Source organism: Hydractinia symbiolongicarpus, chromosome 12, assembly GCF_029227915.1.
Source record: "Hydractinia symbiolongicarpus strain clone_291-10 chromosome 12, HSymV2.1, whole genome shotgun sequence".
Classification (NCBI taxonomy): Eukaryota; Metazoa; Cnidaria; class Hydrozoa; order Anthoathecata; family Hydractiniidae; genus Hydractinia; species Hydractinia symbiolongicarpus.
In genome coordinates, this window is record NC_079886.1 from 7,585,464 (window position 1) to 7,611,427 (window position 25,964).

General features: G+C 32.9%; 3 protein-coding genes across 7 annotated transcripts in view; 2 read left to right on the forward strand and 1 right to left on the reverse strand.

The window, feature by feature from the left end:
• The window catches only part of LOC130622039 (transient receptor potential cation channel subfamily M member-like 2), a 30,067-nt gene extending 17,981 nt beyond the window's left edge, over positions 1-12,086 (forward strand). The window contains exons 22-32 of the mRNA XM_057437433.1: positions 709-899; positions 1,594-1,729; positions 2,415-2,635; positions 4,898-5,067; positions 5,682-5,770; positions 5,991-6,092; positions 6,175-6,261; positions 6,408-6,513; positions 6,685-6,828; positions 7,426-7,539; positions 10,344-12,086. Of these exons, the coding sequence (XP_057293416.1) occupies positions 709-899; positions 1,594-1,729; positions 2,415-2,635; positions 4,898-5,067; positions 5,682-5,770; positions 5,991-6,092; positions 6,175-6,261; positions 6,408-6,513; positions 6,685-6,828; positions 7,426-7,539; positions 10,344-10,463 (1,480 nt within the window). The 3' untranslated portion in view covers positions 10,464-12,086. The remainder of the gene's footprint in view (positions 1-708; positions 900-1,593; positions 1,730-2,414; positions 2,636-4,897; positions 5,068-5,681; positions 5,771-5,990; positions 6,093-6,174; positions 6,262-6,407; positions 6,514-6,684; positions 6,829-7,425; positions 7,540-10,343) is intronic.
• Positions 12,087-12,110: 24 nt separating this feature from the next.
• Positions 12,111-21,200, forward strand: LOC130622047 (low density lipoprotein receptor adapter protein 1-A-like). Of its 5 annotated transcripts, none has more exons than XM_057437441.1 (3): positions 12,111-12,460; positions 13,978-14,059; positions 20,140-21,200. In XM_057437441.1, the coding sequence occupies exons 2-3, from the start codon at positions 14,008-14,010 to the stop codon at positions 21,072-21,074; spliced, it is 987 nt and encodes a 328-aa protein (XP_057293424.1). In that variant the 5' UTR covers positions 12,111-12,460; positions 13,978-14,007; the 3' UTR covers positions 21,075-21,200. The 5 variants fall into 5 exon arrangements, with proteins under 5 accessions (XP_057293424.1, XP_057293423.1, XP_057293426.1 ...); XM_057437440.1 differs by having other exon boundaries at positions 12,238-12,588; XM_057437443.1 differs by lacking the exons at positions 12,111-12,460; positions 13,978-14,059 and adding an exon at positions 16,613-16,765.
• A 3,415-nt stretch (positions 21,201-24,615) lies between these two features.
• LOC130622049 (uncharacterized) overlaps positions 24,616-25,964 on the reverse strand; it is an 80,218-nt gene continuing 78,869 nt past the window's right edge. Inside the window, exons 4-6 of the mRNA XM_057437445.1 lie at positions 25,584-25,632; positions 25,190-25,270; positions 24,616-24,781 (exon numbers count right to left, since the gene is read on the reverse strand). Coding sequence (XP_057293428.1) covers positions 24,680-24,781; positions 25,190-25,270; positions 25,584-25,632 — 232 coding nt within the window. The 3' untranslated portion in view covers positions 24,616-24,679. The remainder of the gene's footprint in view (positions 24,782-25,189; positions 25,271-25,583; positions 25,633-25,964) is intronic.

Here is a 25,964-nt window from a genome sequence, read left to right on the forward strand (position 1 = left end):
GTTATACGTTTGTTGTGATATTTTTACATCTTGAGCACATCTTGGCGAAATGCTAAAATTTACTGGTCCAGAAAACAAAAAAACTGGTAGGCTATTAGACAAAAGATCTTTTTTCTTATTAATTTGATATATACATCGAATAATAACTTACACAAAAGTTTTGGTGATGTAAATTAATTTCTCAAATTGCCTCCTTTTTTGGATACTATTTATTAAGAAACATCTAGGCACTGGAAGACAATGCACTTTAGGAGCAACAAGTCTCGCAATATTTGCTCTGTTTGCTACAGTTTATCAAAAAATCGCAAAATCACAGATAATTTTTGATTCGCAAAGGTTTTGTGTACTTTTTTTTGCTTTTTTTATGTCTCTGTCGAATATACCTCTATCTCCCGCAACTTAAAACGTGATAGATTTTCATAAATGCCCCCGTCCCCCCCTCCCCCCCCCCTCTTCCAAACATTTGATTCATGATAAAAGTGGCGATGAGTGAGAAGAAGTTAGTGAAAGATATAATTCAATTTGGATGTTTATGAAAATCTATAAATCTGAAAATGCATTAAAATTTAAGCTTTCTATCCCATTCCAAAATTTAAAAATCTTAAAGATCTTATCAACGTGTACAATAACTTTCTGTATTTTTAATACTGAGTTAATGATAGATGCCATTCTTTAATCTACTGTAAACACTTTAACATCTTCTTTCAGCTACACGTTTGAGAAGATACAAGAAGATTCAGATAAAGTTTGGAAATTTCAACGATATGATTTGATATCAGAGTATCGCGACCGGCCAGCTTTGTGTCCACCATTTATAATCGTTGTGCATATCTTCAGTGTACTTACGTGGATATTTCGGAAGTGCTCGTGCTCTAAACCTACTGAAAAACACTCCACGGGTAAGAGTGGTCTCATTTGTTTGTTTGTGTTCTTCACGACAGTGCTTTTAATGTATTGCACAATGTGTACTGTACGTGTCACTACTGTTGTTCTTTTTTTCTGTCTGTACACAAGTAGTGACCACGCCTAACCGATCTGTTTCAACAATGAAAATAATTTGTGTGCTCAAAAACAATGTCAGGGGTGTAGGTCCTTGAATTTAATGACCACGTTAAGGCAATATCGTGTGAATATCAAGTCAATTAAACAAGTAATTCAGGACTTATTTTTCAGATTTGTTGTAAAATTGTCACTTTTTCTTTCGGGTATTTAGGGGTGAAAAAACTGAAGGGTCAACCGTCTTCACTACTGCTTCTTTGGTGTTACCCATAGTTTAATGCTTCCATTTTGTTTCATGAAGTTTGGTAGAGCTTCGCTTCCAGTGCGGGAGGGTTTAAAGCACAGCCGAGTCATGAAACTATAAAAGTGTGAATCTATTCTTTCTGCTTAACGTTCAGCATGAGAATCGGATTGCTATCTTAGTCGGTTGTCTAGTTACGCGATTGCTGTGCTGGCACAATTTTGTAGCTCATATGGGAGCTTTAAATGCAAAAGGACCCCCTTTGCAGGACCATCGTTACTATTGGTACTGCTATCAACTATCCTGGGTAAATAATTTCAATAATAAAATTCAAATTAAACGCATTTTTATAGAAACCAAATTCTTTGCAAATTATGATCCAATGCATCTGATTGCAAGAGAATTTGTGGCAGCGGAGACGTATATTTACGAAAGCACAATAAGAGATGCTGAGACTCAGGACGAGCGGATTAAAACTATACTTAACAGGTATACGCATTCATTACTGCTCTTTTATTGCTTATCTTCCAGGCTGTTTTTAGAATCAAGAAGCTTGACTGTAAACATGCATTTGCTGGATTACTATTTATCTATTTCCAAAAGATCTTCTCTCAATTTCTTGTTATAAACTCTTCGAATGCCGTTTTATTGGTTGTAATTTAGTGATTTTTCATCATTTTAAGTTTAGCTTTTAAATTTTAAATACAAGGTTACACCTATTACTATGGTAAATTATAGATAGACAGATGTAAACTTTCTCATCGACATTTCTATAGCTATATTCTATTCTTTTTATGCGTTTCTGCAGCCTATTTATTTTACAAAGATTACTTTTAACGATGATGTCTTCATGAATTGAATGATGCCATCCTAATTTCCGCGTTCCAATTATATCCTAACCACCTACACAATATTTGTACCAAGTTTTGTGGCAATACTTTTTTTATCCCCCCAAAAACTTGACAGAAATAGGGTTAACTAAGTAATTTATATGTCAGCGTGATATTGATTGCACAAAAGCTAAAAATGGGCTGCGAGGAAGGTCAAGGAATGCATATATTTATAACAATATGTGATATATAATATGATATGATTGCAATGATGTTTGTTTTACCATAAGGTAATTATTTTTCTTGCAGAACTTAATATAAAAAGTTATTATTTATTTAACCAGGGTAAATTTTTTAACTGAAGAAATCGAGGAAATAAAAGGCGGAGGAGAAGCGAGCGTAGACACAGCAAGAAAAGATGTGATCCGTCCTGAAACCAGCTGGCATGGGGTGCGTACCAGGAAGAGTACCGCCAGTGGTGTGAACATAGAATCTCGACTGGCTAAATTGGAATTTAGCATGCAACAAATACTGGAACTAATAATGTTGCAGAACCAGAAACAAGGTAATGCCACCCCCTCTTCCCTATCTGCTAAGCGCTAAGCCTATATCGGAGATGTTTTATACCACGCCTTCTTCTAAAAAGCGTCCAGGACGACTATTGGAGTATTCTCTGTTTTTGTCGTTTTCTTCAGTGTACTCCCTGATCTTAAATCACCCCCCTTTATTTTGCATTGCTCCAAAAAGCGTCTAGACACTTATTAAAAGGTATACAGTATCCCTGTTTGGTTAAGTGGTTTGTAGCGTTATCGATAGTAATCTTTAGTATTCACTGGCACAATAGCTGTAGTTGGAATGTTGAAATTTTTGGAAATGCGTAGTTCTGTCCGAGAAACGTCACCTGGATTGTTCAGTTTGAAAAAAAACTACCTTAAGTGTACAATTTTTCGCGAGGAGAATTAAATCCTCCCGAAATATTACTAAAATGGGAAATTCGCGAAAATAAATCCTCTCGAAATTTCGAAAAGCCTCGATTCGCGAAAATATATTCTCGCAAAATTTTTCTTAAAAATCCTTTTTTTACAGTAGACGTCCGTTAATTCGAACACGTAAGGGACTAAATTATTTGTTCGAATTAACGAATGTTCGGATTATCGGAAGTTCAAAAAAAAACAAGAATTTTAATAAACGTTTAAAGGTTTTATGCTAATATAACTTTTTTACAACTTTACTACAACTTTTTTTTAAAATCTTTTAACGTTGTTTGCTTGGCGATGGGCAAGGCCTCCAAATTCCATCAAGGGACTTGGCAATTTGTTCGAAATAACGGAAAGTTCGAATTAAGCGGCATTCGAATTAACAGACGTCTACATATATCTATCAAAATAGTTATAAAAAGTATTCTAATAAATATATATATAGTAACAATAGTAACAGCGCAATCAGTATCTGGAAGGTTTTTGTTTTTCTCGACTTTTCTTTGTGTAGTCTCGTTTTTCCTTTGCCTTTTTTGGAAATTTTAAAGGGCGAGAAATTTCCCTAGGCAAATGACCAACTGTAATCCTGTCTTCCTTTCGGCATATTTTCATTGCAAACGCGTCGAACATATTGTTTTGTTCAAAAAAACAATCCAGCTCCTATTTTCATTAGGATTCCAAATATCGCGGTAAACATGAAATCCACGTACTGCTGATGAAAAGACTAAGATTTTGTTCGTGTTGTTAGCCGTCGCATGTGTTCAACTTTTATTGATACATTCCATTCGATTTTGCAACTTTTACACTCGCACATTCGATTGTCATGTTTGACGTTCGAATTGCAAAAAGAATTTCTGACTCTGTTTATATTTCTGATTTCGTGAAGAGAGAACCTTTTTTTTATTAGAAGGAACTAGGCGAAGTTATCACTATGTCTGTTATTCGAAGCCTCGCTAAAATTAAGCAGTCTAGGAGTAATGCTCCAAAAAACACCAGACGTAACAGAAGATGATATTTGATACCATATTTTGCCTGTTACGTGAAAATAAATTCTCGCGAAATTTTTGAAAAGCCTTGATTTGCGAAAATAAATCCTCGCAAAATTTTTAAAAACCATTGATTCGCGAAAATAAATCCTCGCGAAATGCAATTTTTAGCTCGCAAAAATAAATCCCCGCGATATTTTGTACACTTAATCTCAGAAGAGGTGAACAAAACACCTCAGGATTAAACCTTGGTGCACTTATCCTCACTTCTTAGCCTTGAAAAAAAGTTTAGTCAACTAAAAAAGCTATGCAGTCGAAAACATTGCATAAAGGCGAATGCCAAAACAAAAAAAAAATCATTTTAGAATTTCTTTTAAGCATGAAATGTCGTATAAAAAGACATGTTACTTGTATGTTTCGCTTGCTAAGAAGCCCAAATAAACGAACATTGTTTCTTAATTTTGTATGATTTTAATTTAAGTAACAATGTATACTATTTGCAGAAAATCTCCCAACTTCCCAACTTTGGCCTAAAACAGTATCTAGGCAACAGATAAACAAACTTTTAATGTCGCCATTATGTTTAGCAACGTTGTCAATAGCAGTAGCAGGTATTAAAATGCCTGCTACCGCTTAGTTTTGTCTGCACATTGTAACCTGAACGTTATGTAAGGCAGAAATAGTGACGCTAGTAATGTAAGACCACAAATTAAAATAAAACTAACTTCAAAGAAAGTCAGTTTGATAGATGTGGCTTGGTTGAACGTATTAATGTACGTTGTTCTTTTTTTTCGCATGAAAAGTACCCTCTACGAGCCTGATAGGAATCAGAAATAAATAACAGTATTTATCGATTATCATTAGCTGCCATTCTGGAAGCAAGTCAAAGCATAATGTCAAATGCTGTGTCAAGCTCGCAACAGAATACTGTGAAATCACAGATCACTACTATCCACACAAAAGCAAGGATGTCTCCATACCCTGGTACAATGATCAAAAGATGGAAGGTACCTGATGACAAAGTCTTGTGGCAGGTAAAAACTAAATTGTTCTTCTCCACTGTGGAATACTTTATCTGTGTTAAAAAAAGGGTAGAACAGGAGGGTGGTGATTTTTTTATCGATTTTAAGGTGTGTCGTTTACCAGTTAATTCCAAGATGTTGGTAAGGAGATATACCGGTGGTAGGAATAAATCACAGACCAGATATGATCCCAGTGACGTCACTATATTATTTGGATCATCTTTAAATGCAGTATTGTAAAAGTTACAAAGTTTAAAAAAACTCAAGTATCTTTTGGATTTGAATTGACTGTTGTCTTGTAAATGGTTTTTATGGATAAATAATAATTGAATAATTTGAAACTGCAACTGGTTCTTTTAAAAAAAAATAACTTGATGTCCCATTGAAATGGGTTAACGTATATTTAATTTTCTCTTGGCTTTGCTGTTTTGTAAAACACGTGAAACCTCTTTACTATGTGCCTGGGATAATCAAGTCAATGTCATTCTATTGATTTTCCTTTAATGCCCAGTTAGGAGATGTAGGAGGTTTAATTTAGCGCCCAAACAAACTTTACTATAAAATCTTATAATCCATCGTAAAAACCAAAATCTTTGTGTTCATATATTTTTTCTTTCTTACCTTAGCATCCATATCCCGAGTACAAGCCTACTCTATACACTGCACCATTTGTTTTGTCCAAACCATATTGGGCTGATATTGATCTCATATCAATGTAAGTTTCTTTCTTCTGTATGATTTATATGAAGTTTAATCTGGTTCTTATTAACACGAGTAAAATTGTGTTATAAGGTGTTTTGTACACGAAAGTTCATGGCAACTGGCGTAGGGATTTTGCTTTTATAGTTTCCTATTTCGAATATCTTCTTTTATTTATTTATTTTTTTCTTTTCAAGGTAAGTTTCATCTGTTTTCATTTTAACGCACCTCTGTAGGTCCCCGCGTCCTGAAGTTATGTACAATGCATATGATGAAGAAAATAAAGTGAACCGAATCAGTCATATTGGTTTTTACGAAGTTATAGAAGGGTTGCCCAGGTAACAGAAGTTATATTTAGGTTTCTTCCGTTTTCTCTAATGCAAGGTCAGTTTTATTTTTCATTGCTTCTCTGTCGTGTAGAAACCCATATGGGCGTACCGGCATGCGTGGAAGGGGAAGTCTTGGTAGATTTGGTCCCAACCATGCCGCTGATCCTGTTGCTACCAGGTAATGTATTTATTGTCGTTGTCGTTGTTATTGTTTGTGTTGTCGTCGTCGTTTTTTATTCTTGATGTCGTCGTTATTGTTGTTGTTGTTATTGTTGTTGTTTTCGTTTTAAGCAATCTATTGCCTTTTTCTTACTATTTTTCCAGATGGAAGCGTACGAGCTCTGGCATTATGTTGGATAACAACGGCAAACGCGTGTTGGAATTTATCGCTATCCAAAGAAGAGACAATCAGCAATGGGCAATACCAGGAGTACGTTTTATAGCCTAATTTTTTATTTGTTTATTACTTACTAGCCTTTTTTGTTTACGTTTGCAGGCGGTGGAATCAAATTTCACATTTGTTAGGTTTAATTGACTTTTAGGTGCTAAATATACCTTGCTTGTTTCAGCGAATAGGTCTTTCTATTATTGTTTTCTTAAGGGAATGGTGGAGCCGGGAGAGCATGTCTCAGAAACGTTGCGTAAGGAATTTACAGAGGAGGCTTTGGCAAAACTGAACATGAGTGAAGAGAAACGAAAGCAAATATCAGATCGAATTGCTTACTTATTCAAAAATGGAGTCGAGGTATTAATTTGCTTGTCAATTTGTCTAACAAACATTGGCTGAAAAATGTTACTATGAAGTAATTCCCATGCCTTTATGAAACCTTGTTTCTACTTTGTTATATGATTAGAGAAAAAGAGGTTGTTTTAACATATATAAGACGTGATTGATTGTCCGAGGGAACATTAATTACAGGGTTCACGGTAGATAATAGAAAACGATGCAAGTTATTGTACCTTTTTATATGAGCATATTTTTGTTGTTTTTTTTTACGTTAAGGGTACAAATTATTTCCGAAATTGATTTTTGTAGAACTTATTTTTGCGAATGACTACATTGTCCTAAAATTTGCGGAATTAATTTTTGCGAATACCAAAGATTCAGCACTCAATGTCTTAAGGGGACCTATAGGAAATCGAAGTACGAAGAAATTAAATTTTTTGCGGTAGAAATTTGCGAATACAAGAAATGCAGAATTTCGCTGTTTTCATCAAAACCCGCCAAAATGAGTCCAGCAAATAATTTTTACACTTTAAATATGTGTTACAATCGAACAATCCTAGTTTTTATGAAATCTGTCGCACTCATTTCTTATTGTTTATGTATTTTCGTGTGTAGGTTTACAAAGGGTATGTGGACGATCCGAGAAACACAGATCATGCGTGGATGGAAACAGTAGCATGCAACTTCCATGATGACACTGGTGAAATATTTGGAGAGCTCCAGTTGCAAGTACGTTCAAACTTCACTCAGTTTGTTATATATTAATTGTCCGGTTACTTTTAATAATCTTATGTAAGTTAGATTTTTCTATCAGACCGGTTGTTTTTTTGATCCTATGTTTGCTAGATTTTAGATTTCTTCGATTGTTTTCGTTGATCCTGTGTTCGTAACATCTTTGTATTTCTGTTGTTGCTATTAATATTCGGAAAATACTGAGATTTTGTTGGATCCCTGTATTTTCCAATAGCTTATGTTGATCCTATATTCCATAGTTCTTTCTATTTGTCAAGTTGCTTTCTTTAATCCTATGCTCATTAGACGCTTGTGTCTATCCGGTTGCTTTCGTTCATGCGAGATGTTCATTGTTTGTCTGGTTGCGTTCGTTCATCCGGGATGTTCATTGTTTATTCGGTTGCTTTCGTTCATCCGGTATATTCCATCTTGTATTTTGTCAGTTGTCGTTATATCCATTTCATTCTCAATAATTCTGTCTTTCCAGAATTTTATTTGTTTCGGTTAAGAACCATCTATACTTTAACTAAAAGAAGTCTAAGACTAATTATTGTGTCGGTTTGCTTATAACTTCCATCTCCTTCACAATAATTTTGTCTTTCCAGAATTATATTTGTTTCAATCAAGAACCATCTATACTCTAACTAAAGGTCTCTGACTAAATTTTTGGGTGTGGCTTGTCCATAATGAACCTGCAGAATGAACCTGCAGAATGAACCTGCAGAATGAACCTGCAGAATGAACATTAGCTATAATGAAACTTTTCTATAAGAAGTGAAGAATTATCATGCGTAAGTTGTATTACAAGAACAGTATGTTTTTGCGTTTCATTTTCGTGACGTCTTTAAAAGGGGATTGTAATATAATTTTTTCTGACAAAGCTAGTGTGTAAATGTGTAAATCCATACTCCAATAATGTGTCGGTCGCACGCGTGACGTCTATGTGGTTGTTTCTTTAATCATTATGATTACATGTTAAAGCCGCACGAAGATGAGTAATGATCTTGCTGGATACTTGCACGAAACAAGTTAGATAAGTGACATTATTTGCACTGAAAACTTTCTAAGGAAGTTGGATATAAAACATTTGACCGGAACCGATATACTTCTCTGACACAAGTGTACGTTGTGTACTATTTTAATCAATATTACGTCATGCATTCTTGCGAAATTGTTTTAGCTATGTCTTGCGTCAGCTAACCGCGTTTTTTCTACACTCCACCCATTATTTTTTCTTAGACCACACTTTAATATAACTACTGATGAAGTTGTTCTATTCTACGCAAATAATCAATAAGGACTACTTGTATGTTTTTAGCAAATGATTTAGGGAATAAACAGAAGAAGTCTTAATTATCGACTTAAATAATTGCATTTTGCTTATCACGTCCTGCAAACGTGGTTTTTATTTTTATTAGTGTCATGCGAATTTCCACGAAATTTAAACAATTATGGTAGCGAAGAATTGATTCCTAAGGACATCAGTTTCATACTTGTAAAAACAAGCTTTGCGTTCTTCTGCTCATTCTGAAATCAATGCTGATAAAATATGGCGTTCCTTTTTTTTCGAGCGTGGTGTTATTTCGTGAAGACTTTTCTAAACTGCGTGTAGACACAACTTTGCGAGCAGGAATTTATGTGTTATCTCAAAACTATTATTGCTATGTCGTGCAACACAAACTACTGTGATGTTTTATTAGGTGGCTATAGCCGATTTGAGGATTTCGTCTTTGTTTTGAGAAGCCATGACACTTGGAAACTTGGAGACAGTCTGTTTGTGTGTTTGTTTGCCTTCTCTGTTGCCATGTCTACCATGCGTTTTGCAGGGGAGAATGATGATGCAACAGAGATGTTTTTTGCTTTCCCATGCTTCCCACGGAATAAGTAAAATAGTAATGTAATGATAATAATGAAAAGTGTATTTGAAGTTAAAAAACAACAATATATATGCCGAAATACGTATGCATGATTTTTTGTTATATCAGAAGCTTTCTTTTAGGGCCCCTGCTGGAATGTTTCTTAACTTTAAAGAGATATTTTAAAGATTTATAGAGTGGGACACTTGTTTTATACGTTAAAATGTTGTTTAGCGGGAGCTCTGTCAATCTATTAATTTGCTTTTACATGTTTTCTATTTTTCGCAAACTAGCAATGGAAAGTACTTACAATCTCAGCCTTGTGTTTTTTATAAACGTGTTTCTTAAGAATGTTGTTCTCATAAAAAATCTCGTATTACGAATTGATTTTCTTACGGCCAGAGGTAAGCTTCTACGCTTCCCAGTTAATTGTTAATATCAGCCCCCCTCCCCTGCGCTTATTGCTTTACAAATACATGTTTTCTATGCCCTCTGTCTGCCCTAAAGCCCTTCTCCCACCCCGTTTATTCGGTTCTATAGACTTTGCTTTATCTCTATTAACAGTTCTATAGTTAGTACTAAACATATCCAAATTTTATAATCTTGTGTTTCGTTTGTTGAATTCCTTACACGTTGTTAATTAACTCAAAGGCTAGTATTATTTGGTAAAATGAAAGTCATGTGAATAAAAAAAAAATGAGATTTTAATGAAATTGAACCACAGGTGAACGTAACCCCGTAATTACTGGCATCAACCATGACGTAATTATGACGATACCCAGAAGCGTTTAATATATTTTGTATTTGGTCCTAATTTCCCCTGTCCCCCTTTTTTTGTCTTTTTTTGTCCCCTTTTTTTTAATTTGATTATGTAAATATTAAAAAAGCTTGAAGAAGATTTATTTTGGAAGCGTTATCTTTTATCGTGTCTTTATCTTTTTTCAGGCTGGCGATGACGCACAAGCCGTGCGTTGGCAACGCGTCAGTGGCAACATCCCTTTGTTTGCGAGTCACGTGGGAATACTAGAGAAAGTGGCGAAAATGCATGGAGCTGCTTTTTATTAGTTTTTTTATCAGGCGTAAATTATTTATTATTTTCGATCTTCCGATCAAACAAATTGTGATTGGTTGATCTTTGCAGCCAATCAGGTTTCCCTATAGCAAACGGTTTTTAAAAACATGGCTGTTACAGTTATGTGAAAACCATCTTCTGTGGAGCGACGAGTAATCAAAATCTATAGATGGGGGAAATACCTATCATCGTTGTTTTTACACAATGGGAGTTAATAATATTTTTCTCTATGATTAACGAAGTTAGGAGTGCGGCACTTTTTGAATTGTGTTCTTTCGTGTCCAAAGAAAAACTTTTAAAGAATTACGACCGCACCACAAATTAACTTGTATTTCTTCGCTTCAAAAAGACCGGATGCTCTTTTTTCTTTTTGTATTAAAACCAAAATTGGTATAATTTATTGGTTGTCAATAAATCGACTGTATGTTAATTAAGGCTTAATGAGTTTGTCAGCAATTAATTAGCGCTGTCATTTGGTAATTAACTTCACCGCTCGTGTAAGTGATCTTATCAATGTTAAAAATAGATTTTGTTGGAGACTCGTGTAATTAGGAGGTTTAATTACCCCTTTTTACATCGATGAATGCGAGATTGACCGCAAACATAAATTGGTTATGAGTAGTAACATTGGTATTTGCCGGTTAACGAGTTTGGAATTGTTTTTTTTTTTGTATTGTTTTTTTTTTATTTTCACGAACTTATATACATATTTACGCATTCACAAAAGGTGTCCAGTGACTCGCAGTTGACATTTAATTGGCATAGAAACAATTATTGCTCGTTTGTTTTTTACCTCGCCTACCTTATAATTTCCTTGTCAATATATTTAATATTGTGTCCTTATATTAAATATCGCTCTGTGAGGGTTGGACAATATTTTGATATTCAATTAAGGTTTATATTGAAAATTGCATCATTTTTTCTCATCGTGTAATTTAATATGTCATTTTGAAACGTGGCTTTGAACATTGAACATTTGATTCTTGCTTTTGTGTTATTTGTAGCATGAGTTTAAGAAATTGTTATTTCAGTCTTGGGCGACCTGTTTGTAGGTTTGAAATCTAAATTATACGATTTTTTTCTCTGTATTTTTTAATTTTGAATAATTTCCCCTTTCGTGCCTAAAGGTATAATTAGGTAGAATTAAGCTTTTCGAATTATACCCTGTATATATTATATGTAATACTTATTTATATTTATCATTTTTAATTTTTTTTTAAAAATAATTTTCCCCATATGATGTACAAATATTGTTTCGTCTTTGGCTAATTCGTAATCTAAAATTCGAACTGAAACTGAATATATTTCATTTTTTCATATAAAAAGCAAATGAAATTAGACTAGAATCCTCTTTAAAAATGTAAAATAGCTAATTTAACTAGCTTTTTTTTATTTATCATTTGTAAATATTGTAAATTGTGAGTGAATTGAAAACTATAAATCTTTAACTGGAGAACTGTACTGTATTGGTATTTAACAGAATATATATATATATATAACATTAACGAAGCTTCTCACAAAAGGAAATTTGTTTTCAAACATATGACTTAAGATATAAACTTGCGTGATTTTCTGTATTCTTTGTGTATTTACCACGAAACAATTTTATTGGCTAACTATTCTCGGTTTTAAACCTAAGAACATTTTATGCTGATTTTCTTCTGTATATAGCAATGCCAACTTCGTTTGCAGTCCTTTGCTCCCAAGTGCAGACATACTGTCTAGGACTTTTAGGCTATAAGTTGGACTTCTTAAGGCTATAAAGTAAAACATTCTAAACATTTTTTCGATTATTCGAAAAACACCGTCAGCCTTGCCAAGGTTATATGAACGTGTTTTGTTGCTAATGGTTACAGAGAAGATGCCTTAAACAATGTGTGAAACCATGATGGTACCGCAATAGTGTGGCAACAATGTAAGAATTAACACGAGTGTTTGTCACTCATTTTAAACCGAACATCCGGATGACCGAATTCTTTAATGATGAAAGGTAATTAACTTTATTAAAGTAATCGTTTTTCTTTGTCTTCTCAAATTTAATATTGGAAAAAACAAGTTATGGTAGTAGGTACTTTCATTTCGTTGTATCTTTGCATTCAACGCAAACGAACTGAAAAGGTAGGTATACTGAAAACAAAGATCTATTTATTTATTTTTAAATTTATTATTTACAATTTTTTCTATCTGTACTGATTACAGTTTAATTATCTGCTGTGACGTGCTATTCAACAGAGTCGCCACCTCCTAAAATCTCCCAACAAATAGAGACCCTATCGATTCCTTCTAAACTCTCCTAAAATTGTTTATGATCACCTGAATCCATCATCTTTTTTTCAAATGGTAACTTTCTGTTATTACGTTTTATGTAAAAACAAATGGAGCATATGTTTATCTTGAAATAGGATTATATTTTATATTATAAATTATATTTACGTTATTACTTTAATTCGAAATAAACAAGTTTATATCTGGCATGGAAACAAGAAATGGCTTGAATATTAGTAACTTCCTTCTTAAAATTTTAGCAAATTTTGAAAATTCCAAATTTTAGAATTTTGGAGATTTTTGGGTCTGTGGCAACCTTGCTTAAAGAAATCAATTTGCCTGGAATAAGTTTAAGCAAACTGTAATTTTTTTCACCACAATCAATTCTAATTTTACTAAATCAACAAAATTTTATCCACACAAGACCCATGTTTCTTGAAAAAAGTATTACAGTGTATATATTTATAGCTAGAGTGTTGAACAATATCCGTAATTTGTGTGTTTTTATGAGCTCAAAATGGTAACCGAATTCTTGACCATGTTAACAATACACGAAAACGCGTGAAATATATTATCTTCTATTTTCTTATGACGACCGCTAACAACCGATGAGATGCGAAAGACGGGGGTACATTCCATGTTACCTTTTTATTTTCTCTCCACATAAAAAAAAATATTTTTGAACCCGACATCCGTTTTAGCTAGGAATAGTCCGAATAGTCTTTAATATTTTAAGAATCAGTTCTTTTTTTTCTTGTTGGTTAAGAAAAATGTAAAAAGTTAGGAAAAAGGTAAAATAGAGAAAGGATATGAATTTCAAATCGAATTGTCATGATGAACTGCCAAATAGAAGAATACTTCCCGTTCTTGTTACCTTCAGTGACGTCATAACACATGTATTTGTTATTTTTTTTATAAAATACATGTTTATATATGTCAAAAATAAGCAACACTCGCGCGAAAAGAATGTATCTTGTGTGTGAATATTACTTGTATCTTGTGTGTGAATATTACTTGGGAGAAAAATCCCTCCTACGCAGAGCTTTAAAACTGAAGATTAACATTGAAAGAAAAATAAGCGTGACATTCAAGAGTGGAGTGTTATGAGAATGTGAGAGATTAAAAGGCTAATCTATATTAGAAAATAATAACATTTATATCCATAAAATATCCAACTCAGACAGAATCATTTCCTTTTCTTATATATGTTATGTGTAACACTCTTTCAAATTCTATTTTCAGTGAAATTGTAAAATCCTTTGGGAAGAAGTTATGATAAAACTTTTCAGCAGTTACTTTAACAAGACGATGTCAAGAAAAAGAGGTAGGGACTTAGTGTTCTTACGAAGCTGTTATCTTTAACTGGTACAGGGAAAATGACCAAATATAATTTTTTAACTTTTGTGACTATTTCATTCAATGTATACCAAGCCGTTCAAGAGTCCCTTCTAGAAATCCCTTCTGAGAAGATTAGCAAGATTTTATCGCCCACCATCCCCATACAATAGTAATAAATTTTCGTCTTTAACATAGTTAGTGATAAATATAAGGCGCTTGGCATAAATTAGGGGATGGGAAGGGGGGCACTGGAATGGGGTGCTTATTAGAAGGCTTGACGTAATTATCTTGACTACAAACTACGCTCAATATGATATAGTGTAGTATTTACCCACCCTCGTCCTCAGGTTTTTTTGCCTTTTTGATATGAGAGGAGACGGCAAAAAATTTTAGCATTTACCTATGCGGTGTGGTAGCAAAAATTTTTTGTTTAGTGGACATTATATCATAGTATGTTGAAAGTCTCACAGGGTTGTGCGATCAGTGATAACGGTGTGCGCTGAAGCAGTGAATAAGTAATAAGTTAACTGATACCTTAAGTGGATAAAATTCTGCGTGAATTTATTTTCGCGGTCGACCGACATTTTTGATTCGTTGAAAAAACCGCGAAAACCGTGAAATTTAATCCACGCGAGATTTTATGGTAGTTTTAAATGCTGAAATATGCTGAAATACGTGAGCTGCAATGTTCAAAATGGATTGCCATTTCTTTATTCGTTTTGTAGACGGATACCGCATGAAAATTCCATTTGAATTAATTTCCCCTGTGCAACGACTCTTTCTGAAAATAAAAATGGGTATTCATTAGCTTCGTAAACCTTTATCTAAACTCATCCATTATTTAAAGACTTGTAGAATAAAGTTATAGGTTGTTCGTTAAGTCGGTTAGTTGTTAAGCGGGGGCTTAATTTTTTATCTTTTTTTGTTATTATAAACAAGTAATTAACAGATTTAGGGTTTTTCATACAAACCGACAACTCACCTCTTTCCCAACTCGATGAGCCTTTATTTGAACTCGATAAGCCTTTATCCAAACCATACCTCTTCGTTTTGAAGTAACAAATCTTTATCCCATGCCGGCAATTTTTCTTTCAAACTCGATAAGACTTCCTTCCAATGCGGAGCTTTTTTATTCCAACTTAGTAACTCGCTCGATAAACCTGGATTTCAACTCGATAAGACTTCATATCAACCCGATAGTTCCTTATCCGATCCCGATAAGTCCTAACATCCCACATCCCAACCCGATAAGTCTTAACATTTCAGCTCGATAATCCTTTTTTCTAATTCGATAAGCCTTCATTCTAACTCGACAAGCTTTCGCTACAGTTTGACTAACATTAATTCAAAGTCGACCAATGTTTAAACAATTTTTAATGTGTTTTTTTTTTGCAAAAACAGGCGTCGTGAAAACTCAATTCATGAGAGTTGAACCTGGAAATTAATAAAAGATTTCTGCTATGCAAATTTATTTGTGTTGTTCCTTTTTAAAGATAAATAAGTGATCGAAAAAAGTACTCGATGATCTGAAAAGGGTTCAATTTTTTTGTTAAAAAGGATCATTCTTCGCTTTTACTTTCACCATTGAAATTATTTTTGAAATTATTTTTTTTTGTGCGTCTTTAAAAAAATTTTTATTTCAGTAAAATGACATCATAGTTTTTTAATCGGAGACTTCGCTATTTATGTTGCAGAATAGACTTATTTACAATGTTTTTAAATGTCTAAAAGATTTTTTTTAAATCCACGCATTTTGTTTTGCTTGTAAACAATTTAAAAAACCCAAAGTTCACTGCATAAAACAGATGTTATATTCTTTTTGGTATTTATCAATGCCACAAAAACTATACAAATTTAATTTCTTATCCTTATTTTTCCCGTCCTTTTTTGATACGCAAGGCTGCACTTGCTTTCTTTAAGAACGTCTAAATTTTAACTAAGATTGCAACCTCCTTCCCAGGACTAGTTAGGCTTTTTATTGTTGAACAACTTGTTCAGGTCGTCCACATATAAAAAAGTGTAACAAGCCCTGAGGATCAGGTTGCTAAAGATGACTTATTTTTGACAATTTTTAGCTTTGAATGTTCTTATTCTTTAGAAAAGAGTAGGAAAATTATTTTTTTTAAAAAAATAGATTATGTTGAATTTTATCTTATTGTAAAAAGGGACAATGTTTAGCTATTTGTCATAATTTGTACAAGAATTAAGTGCGTTCTTAATATGTTCTTAATTTTGGCAAAATCCTCAACGTTCTTATAATCTAGGTTCTTAAAGAACATGTAATAAATCAGCCTAAATTTCCCCCCGGTTTTTTTTAAACATCTTTTTGAAGGAGAGTTATAGTTTAATTATAAATAAACACGTCTGGTAGGATTGAGTTTTCCTGTATTTCTTTTACTACAAGATATTACGTGAATTTCCAGACATATTTACGTAAACAAATTTAGCAAGCGACGTACAAGAAATTGATGTTCTATTATCCAATTAACCGCATCACTGATTCACGAACTATTTAAATAAATTACTTTTCTTTTATTTAAAAAGTTTGCTTCAGTGATTATATGTTTGGTCGGGATGTTCAAGATGTTTTGTTTATGACAAATAAAAATATTGTCGTGAATGAACAAATGTTGAGGCAGATAAAACAGCGAAAACTATTTAAAAATAAAAATGAAGGCTGTTAAATTTATAAGTAAGTACTTTTTTCTCTGTTATTTTTAAATTGATACAAAAATTCACTATAGTTTTTCCAATCTTCGTTCCCAGGACAATGAGTTGTTATTAATGTTCGATAATCGGTTTTCTTGTGTTTCTCTTGACAATAATAATTTCCATGTGAGATATACACAAGCAAAAGGGAAAAAATATTTGATATACAGTTTTTTTATAAAAGCCAGGAAATTGGGCTTCAACCTAAGGTGTTCTTATTTTTCACATGTTCAGCTTGAAGCTGTTCTTATTTTGTTCTTAAATTTTAAACGCAGCTAAGTCAATTATGGTGCATTATAAATTTCTATAACCTAAATAATTGCAAATAATTTTGCCTTGAAAGATATTTCTTCCTGTTAGTTGTGTTCGTCAACAAAAAGAGAATAAGTAAAATTATATTTACTTTTTCTCTTATTTTGCAACAATTGCAAGCCTTGTTATTCTTTGTTGTTATTATAATAGAAAAGTATGCATCCTATATACTTACAGCATCTCAAGTTTGAAATTTTGTAATATACGTTTTTATTCGTAACAATTTACTCAATTCCTTTTTTTTATTGCAACTCGCGGAAACTAAACTACACAACTTCGATCCCAGGGTTCTTTGTATGTTTTTATCTTCTCGTTCTAATAAAAACAAAGGTCCTAGGAATAAGGCTCAAAATCTTCAAAAAAGCCTGGATATGTTAGTAAGGACCTTTTTCTACAAAAAATAGTTGAGAAATGTACCGAAGGGAAGAGGTCTGCAGTTAAAATTTTTTGTGGAGACATTCAATCTGAACTCTAAAAACAATCGATACTTCAAATCTACTACATCTCATTCCTAATAAAATTGGACAGTATTCATTTTTTTTTAATTCTATTACTGCAGGCCTGAAATTGAAATTTATTAAAAATGTTGTTGCGTATGTACGTATATTTATTCAAATCACCGTGGTGACAAATTTGTTAATTTTTTTCTTTCACATTGTGTAAAAATTGACTTAACTTGCATCAGGATCAGCAACAACAAAAAAGGCTTGCAAATTTCAATTATATTGTACTAGAAACACAAAAATGCAAGCATTATTAAACAGTGCGAATAATTTGATTCTTTCGTACGTAAGGCTGGACATACATTTCGATTCTATGTTTCATGTAATCCCACCTTTATTAAAAAGAATAACCACCTTTATTTAAAATAATTACACCATTGTTTGCGGGTATTTAACTGTGTTTATAAATTCCATATCTTTGCCTTTTGCTTTGCGAAATAATGATTAGCGTTCTCCTTCTCAGGGGTTAATTTTTATCCATGTTTCCTGTAAAGATATCGGGTTAATTTTATTCAAACTGGATTCTGAATATATCGTATGTCAGCTTTTAAATGGTGTCTGCCATATCGGGGAATTCAGGCAAAAGTAGGGTAATTATTATATGTTTTGTATTATAACGAAGGCTGAATAGTTAAATCTGATACCCAAATACATCATAGGCGTTCCTCACCCAAGACCTGCTCATAACCAAAAAGAGCATAGGGAAGAGTGGTATTAGCTATAATCGGGGAAATGTCAAAAATATCTACTCAAAGATGCTGAAACAGACACTCTGTTTTTACTTGTGGCGAGAAAGGCGATATTTTGTTTTTAAACCATGCGAAGACATAGACCTTCTATGGGAACACAAAAAAAAAATGTCATAAAATTAATGGGTAACATAATAGCATTGCGGTCTGCGGTGGAGAATATAGAATGATTTGTTGCTTGAGCGCTGCAAAATGGGAAAATTATTACAATATGCTGGCGTCACAAATGTTTTAATATGTATTGTTCTTTCAGCCTTGACGAATAAAAAGTAGGAGCTTTATTAAATTTATGCTATGTTCATATAAACTTTATGATGATATAAAAAAAAGTGTAGAGTAGACTAACTTTGTTGCTGTTGCATGCTTGTTTATCGGTATTTGTTTGTTTGTTTGTTTGTTTGTTTATTGGCTTAAGGAACTGGATGTTTCTACATTTCGTTTTTTATTAGCTTATATCTATAATGTTAGTAATATCTGATGCTTACTATTGTTCTGTCCAGCAGTAAACTGAGTTTGGTAAACATTTTCTAAAACAAACAACTATGATAACAAACAAACTGCTTTAATATAAACACAAAAACTTAGATTTTTCTTGCGATATTTTAGAGATTTTATTGACTGTGATTTTAAGGCTACAACGAAAGGATTTTTTTTCTTACAAGATTTTGCCAGCAAAATGAAGTTTTTGGGCTTTTTAAGGTCTGGTGGTGTCTCAGATATCCATAGTAAGTTTATATAAGTAGTCCCTATACATTTTATATCTTCATTATTTATTTGTTTATTTTATTGTATAGTGTTTGTTTATCGTATATATGTTTATTACCCATTATTGTAAATTTCTTCCAAATTTTTGTTAAGCTTATTTCTTTCTCATTTTTTGTCTTGAAAGTAGTGATATTATGTTTAAGTTGCTTAGTCAGCAAATCTTGAGTAGTTTTAAGGAACTTTAACATCACTCAACTAAACAATTGTTTTTGTTTGTTTGTTTGTTTATTTTTGTTGTTGTTTGTTTGTTTGTTTGTTTTTGTTGTTGGTTGTTTGTTTGTTTTTGTTGTTGGTTGTTTGTTTGTTTGTTTGTTTGTTTATTGAATGGGCACCTAGTAATTTTATTTCAACAAGAACATAATACATGTAAAGTTATTTTCAATGCTTAGATCATACAAATGAAAAATAGTTTGCGGTATTTTAATAAGCATTACAAGTCAATTTGTGTACGCTAATAAGATAACAGCTGTTCGACCACCGCTTCGACCATTAAAATACGTCATTCCGAAAAGTTGATAGAGAAACAAATTAAAACTTAAACACGAAACGAAGTAGATAGATTTCATGTTTTATGTGTTATACGTCGTCCCTAAAAACATAATTGGTACTAGCTAACTCCAATCCTCCATTGAAGTGAGGGTAAAAGGCTGATATCGTCAAGAATTATTAAATAATAGATATGTTTTATATAAAACCTCGCGACTAGGTTTTATAAAATCTCCACTTTTGAGCTCTGCTGAAACATCACAGTTTTATGATTTGATGTGTTCAAAGCTTATCATACTTAAGCAGACAGAAGCCCAGGGTGATCGTAGTTGAATGCCAGAAGCATAAAATTTAAAAACTCAAATGCTTGAATTTAATCGGTCTCTGTTATCTAACATTGCCTCATTCCTTTTTTCCCCATGCTTTAATCCTTGTAACATTGAAATTATGAAAGGTTTTTTTAAATATAAAAATTAGAAAATAAACAAAAATATAAATAAACAAATGCTATCAGGTATTCTCATTCTTAAATTTGTTTTTAGATAAACACAAGCTTTTCAGATCAAATTCTACAAATACAACGATGGCTGAAAAGATTGTAGAAATTCACAAGAATATGGAAGGCACGAAAAGTGGAGAGTTAACGCCTGATGCCAAGCCGAAAAAGAAAAAATTCTCTCGAGCGATGAGTTTTGATGTTCGCGCTTTGACTTCTGCTTTAAAAAACAATAATGATCCTAGCCCAACTTCGGAAACGTCGAAGTCGGTGTCGCCTCGACCAAAGAAAACTTACGCGAATTACCAACACCCTAGTAGTTCGAACAGTGATATTGAAGAAGAACTTGTTCAGACAAACTATTCAGTGCAATATTTAGGCCATGTTGAGTTAAAATCACCTGGGTTAAACGAGATAATTGAAACTGTAAATAAAATGTACCATCACGCTAAACCTTACCTGAAATCTTTAGAAAAATCTCAACTAACTTTAAATCGTGATGGAATAACAATAAAGCAATATGGCGTCCCGAGACGTGACGCTGAAGAAGAAGAAAGTTTAGAAAGCGAGATTTTGTACAAACCAAGACGTATTTTATACTGTGGAGTAGATAAACAACATCAACGCGTGTTTTCGTTTAATTACCAATTTGGTGCACGCGCCGAAAATATACAATTACATGTTTTAGTATGTAAAACCAAGGATGATGCAAGACATGTGGCTAAGTATTTGGCCCAACTATTTAAAAGAATTTCCACAGATATGCATCGCAAAGAAAAAGAGGATAAAAAACAACATCAGGAAGGACTTACTAAACTAAAAGCTAGATCAAATCAGAACATTCATACTTATGCTAATATAACCTATCCTACACGCAGGTCAATGGGCAGCAAGGATGGTTCGTGTTCAGGTGGTACTTGTGGTTCTGGAGAATGGATGGCAGAAAAGGAAAGAGAAAGGATCGAGTTATCAATGGCGTAGCAGTCAACTTTGTAAATAAAATAAGATGTTTCATTTTAGTTATGTATATATACTTTTTGTTTTTCAGTTTGTGTTTTCAACTCTGATACTGCTCTGTCCCTTGTTGTAAAAGATAGATTTAAATCACCCGACCCTTGTTCTATCCACATGCTCACTTGCAAAAAAAAATCGTTAACCTGCAGGCAAATAACTTTTTGAAAGCCCTAAACTAAGGAAATTTATATGTAATATATATAATTTTTTTTTTCGTCCAAAGTTATTTTTTTTATTAGTAACCAATCATTTCTTATGTTAAATTGTAAATGAATTTTTTTACTGCCTATAGGTATTTAATGTTGAATTTGTCAATAAAAAATATGTTTTCAAAGTTACATTCATTACATTTGGAATTTTGTTGAATCCGTAACCGACGTGTCAGTCGAGGACCTTGTTAAACATGGATATCCAACATTTTATCCAACATGAAAAAATAGCGAATAAAATGTTGGATCAATTTTAAACAAACGCGAAAATAGAGAAAAAAGAAACAATGGTGTTGGATGGACAAAAAATTAATCACGGGTATATTTTTCATGTGATATCATTTTCGTGTTGGATCAGTCAACTTCTTGTTCAACCCAGCATCTCAATTCTATAGCGTTATTCGAATGCTTTCGTACTTTATTTCAAACACTCAAACAACTAAACATTCAATTTCAGTAAAAAATAAGGATTTTTTTAAAACGCTTTCATCTTACGCAATGAGATCTTCTATGATATTTAAATACGAAATCCAACATTGGTGTTTTACCTCGCCGTTGGTTTTCATCGTCAGAACCATGATAATAAAACTGGTAAAAAGCATTTCTATAGTCATTTTTAAGGGAAATGAAAAATAGAATTGTATGAAGCATGTTGGATGACACACACACACACAAACGAAAGTTATGAACGTTTATGTTGGAAATACGCTTTATGAGAAAGGGGCGTTAACCAAACACATTAAAACCAACCCTGCGTAACCGACACAGCTTTTCTCAAAGATTAAACTAAGTTATTGCAATCTTGAAAAGAATCCATTTGAGAATCAAAATGCTGGTCAATTAAATAGGGAAGAAGCGATTGTCTCATAAAATCTTTTGAACGAAGACAATGGAGAAGGAATTTTTACTGTCCCTGTTTCCACGTTGAGCACGAGTAGACCTGAACCACGACGAAGATTTGGTTCGTCTTTGTTTATTGTGTGCTACGTTTTTTGTCTCTTGTGTATAGCTTACTTGTGTGTGCAAGTTTCTTGTTCGTTGATGTGAAGTATGTGTGTCATGTGTGCTAAAATTTGTGTTTTATTAAGTATATGTTTTTCTTGTGTATGTTAATTCTTTTATGTTTCCAAGGTGTAAAACAGTGGACATTTAGCATCACGATATGTGCTTTTTTCAACCTTGTTCCCAGGGCATATTGAAACTTTTTAACGTGTGGACGGCGTTTCAAATATAACCGCCGCCCAGTGTCAAAAAGAGACAAAAAGCCCTAGGAACGAGGTTGGGTTTTTTGTAGGTTTGTAGCGTTTCTTGTTTTCTTCCTTCGTAGCGTCGCGAAAATGTGAAATAAATATTAACAGTCTTACAACTTCATATCAATAAACAGTCTTCCTTATGGCGAAAGTCCACTTTAGTCTTTTAGCACGTGGGTTCAAGACGTATGCATTTAAGTGTTCAAAATTGCGAAGTATTTTGGAGCGCTGTTGCACGCTGATCGTTTTGAAAGTCAAAATCATTTTTAACAACGCTGTAAGCGCTGAAGTGTATAATGACATAATTTTGTGATTTCGACCAATGAATTTGCTTAAACTGCTGCCATTTTGTGAGCGTTTGTGAGCGCATTTTTGTTCCAAATGGACTGCTTAGATGCACGACTGCGCAGTACGTTGTGCTTTACGATCGAAGTGGACTTTTGTTTTCATTCGCTAATGCGTAAAGTTATTGAAGTCTGGTTTATTTTCTTTTTTTTTATTTAAGAAAATTTTCTACATAATTCCGCTATTAAACGCCTCTGTAAAAATTCTGTAAAATCTGTATAAAATATCTGTAAAATGTTATAAACTAGTTTTCGTCAATTTTTTGTCACTATTTAAAAACATGTTATGCTGACGTCAGCAAGTTTGCTGAAAACCCTTTTTTTGAAGATGCTACATAATATTACATAACTTTGACGCTGGTACATATTCAAATAATTCTTTGACAATTTTGCAAGCAAGCAGAAGTTAATTGAATTTTTTTGACTTAAAACTTCCGGCTGTAATGTTCTTATATACTCAATTTTATCCACAATCCTTGATAAAGTGCATTAATAATACTACAAAGAGAAAATCTTTATGTTTACAATGTATTGTCAAGGATTCCTTATAGCTAATAACTAACTCAACATAACAACATAATGAAAATTAATTTGATCGCCAAAGGTGCATGACACAAAAAGCTGCATGACATATGTTTACGACCTTGGAAACCATAATATTGTGATGATGTTTCTTGCCCTCCATACATGGGCAATGGATACTTGTGCTCAGTAAGGAGCAAGGTGTGCTGGCGATTTTTAAATATCGAGAAATTATAACGAGATCAGTTACTGTAAAGGTGTTCTTTTTTTGTCCGGGAGTCTGTATCGAGACGAGTCAACCTTCAAGCGTTTACAGACAACCAATGAAAATTCTGATCACGTTACCATCTTTAGTTTATTAGAAATTGAGCATTTTTAGCGCCAACATATAAACACAGTCTGCACTGAGTACTGTAATAAATTTTTCGACTAGTTAAGGTAAAGATGTTAATAGACGTTCAGATATAATATTAGAGCTAAATCTGGATAATTTAATTTAATGTTTTATAGGAATTATATATTTCCAATACTTTTTGAAATTCGTTTTACATTTGTTGACATATTGAGCAACCATTTTTCTTGACGACAGGCTTTACTATGGTCCATATCGGCCGTTCTCTGCAGAGACATAACAAAAATTTAGAAATAGTAGAATTTAGCTCTTTTTCTATCTTTTTTACAACACGTTTATGGGTTTTTTTCGGGTCACAAAAACGATAATGAACCTGGATTTCAGGTTCACATCCTCTTTCACGGTTCATCTTTTCGCCGACAACTGCACTTTTCCATCGAGGTTCAAGGGAGAGTAAGGAATATCGAAGAAGTCTTTGATATATTTCTTAGAATATGTTTAACATTATTTATTCGTCTGAAGAAATTTGCACGCACGATCTCTTTGTCTGCAACAATCTAACAACACAAAAAAAAAACACTGAAAATACTTATACACTCGAAAATAATCCTGAAATATAAACTTTCAAAAAAAAAAAAATCGAGCACCTCTAATTAGCGGACAGATTTTTTTGCACCAGTGGTATCAGCTAATCGGTGTTTCTCAAAGTCTGAAAACTTCGCGCGTGCGAAACGTAGAGGAACTATACTTGGTCTTATTTACCCAACCTAACCAAGCATTTCCCAATGTTAATTCTTTCCATTTACTTTATACTTCATAGGAAGGACAATGTTTCCCATTTCTTCTTTATATATTAAAAAATAAGTTTAACTATTTACATAATTAAGAATCGAATTTACAATCTGTCTTGATGAAAAGCTAGACCGAGTTTCTCTAATTCTTCTGCAAACATTTTTCTTTCGCTCAATAACAACTGCTCCAACTGTGCTCTTCGTACCTAAAAATTAGAGTCAGAATTTCAACAGGGAAAAACTGTAATAATTTAATCCTAACAAAATCCTCCTACAGAGCGGAGAGAGAGGGATATTCACGGTTCATAGGCTTAGCAAACTTTTTTCAAGATGATGCATAGCAGATGTGAAAGTCGAATTTCTCAACATAGCTAACTTTCTAAAAACTGGTGGGAAATACAATTTGCTTTTAAGGGAAACATTCAGCGAGTTCCTATTTATAACATATATAACATTTACATCATGTTCTGGTTTTTTGACATTGTCTTGTTGTACTAAGGATCTAGTGTTTATTAAATAATCTGGAGGTACGAATTTGTTCACTCCAAAACCACTTTGTGCAACGTACATTCAACACCTACGTTTCCATACAGTACAAAAATCATAACAAATACCATAACGGAAGATTTATTTCCAAGTCTCAATTCTTCTTTAATTTCGTTTTTCTCTCTTTTTGTTCTTCTTCTATCACTAGCCTTAAAAAAACCAAAACATAATCGCAATAATAAGAACCTAGTCGAAATATGAGAAATGGACAAGCCATTAAGCAAATACAATTTTAAAAGTTCAAAGCGTGCACCACATAGGCGACCAAGACAATCCCCCTTGGCATCCAAAAGAACCTTCTCAAAAGAATTTTTTTTAAAAAAAACATTGCTCCCAATCAGACATCAATGAGACTTTTCCGCAAATGTAACAACAATGTTTATGCCTATGCAGTTCTAAAAGCACATAACATAAAACATATTCTAGGTGTACTATTCCATGTATTTTTTTTAAAAAAGGTACCTCTTCTAGATTTTCTGACCATTTGCTGACTTCATTTGCCATGCGTTCCCTAAAAAGAAAATCTTAAGTTTTATTAACAATAGACAATACATAGAATACATCCAGAGTTATCTTGGCCAGAAATTTATGTGAGACGGTATTTGCAAATAAAAAATCGCTCTCTTAATTGAACTCAAAAAAAGGTTTTTATTTGATTCCTAAAAATAAATACTTTTATTTTCTTCGATTCCTGAACTTTGATGGGTCATGCTCCAAAAACTATCCTAATTTAACTGTCAATTACTTATACTCCACATATAAAATCCTTATAATATCCTTTACATAATTCAACTTTTCCTTAATTGATTTGCAAAATAAAATCTTGCAAATTCTAATTCTGAA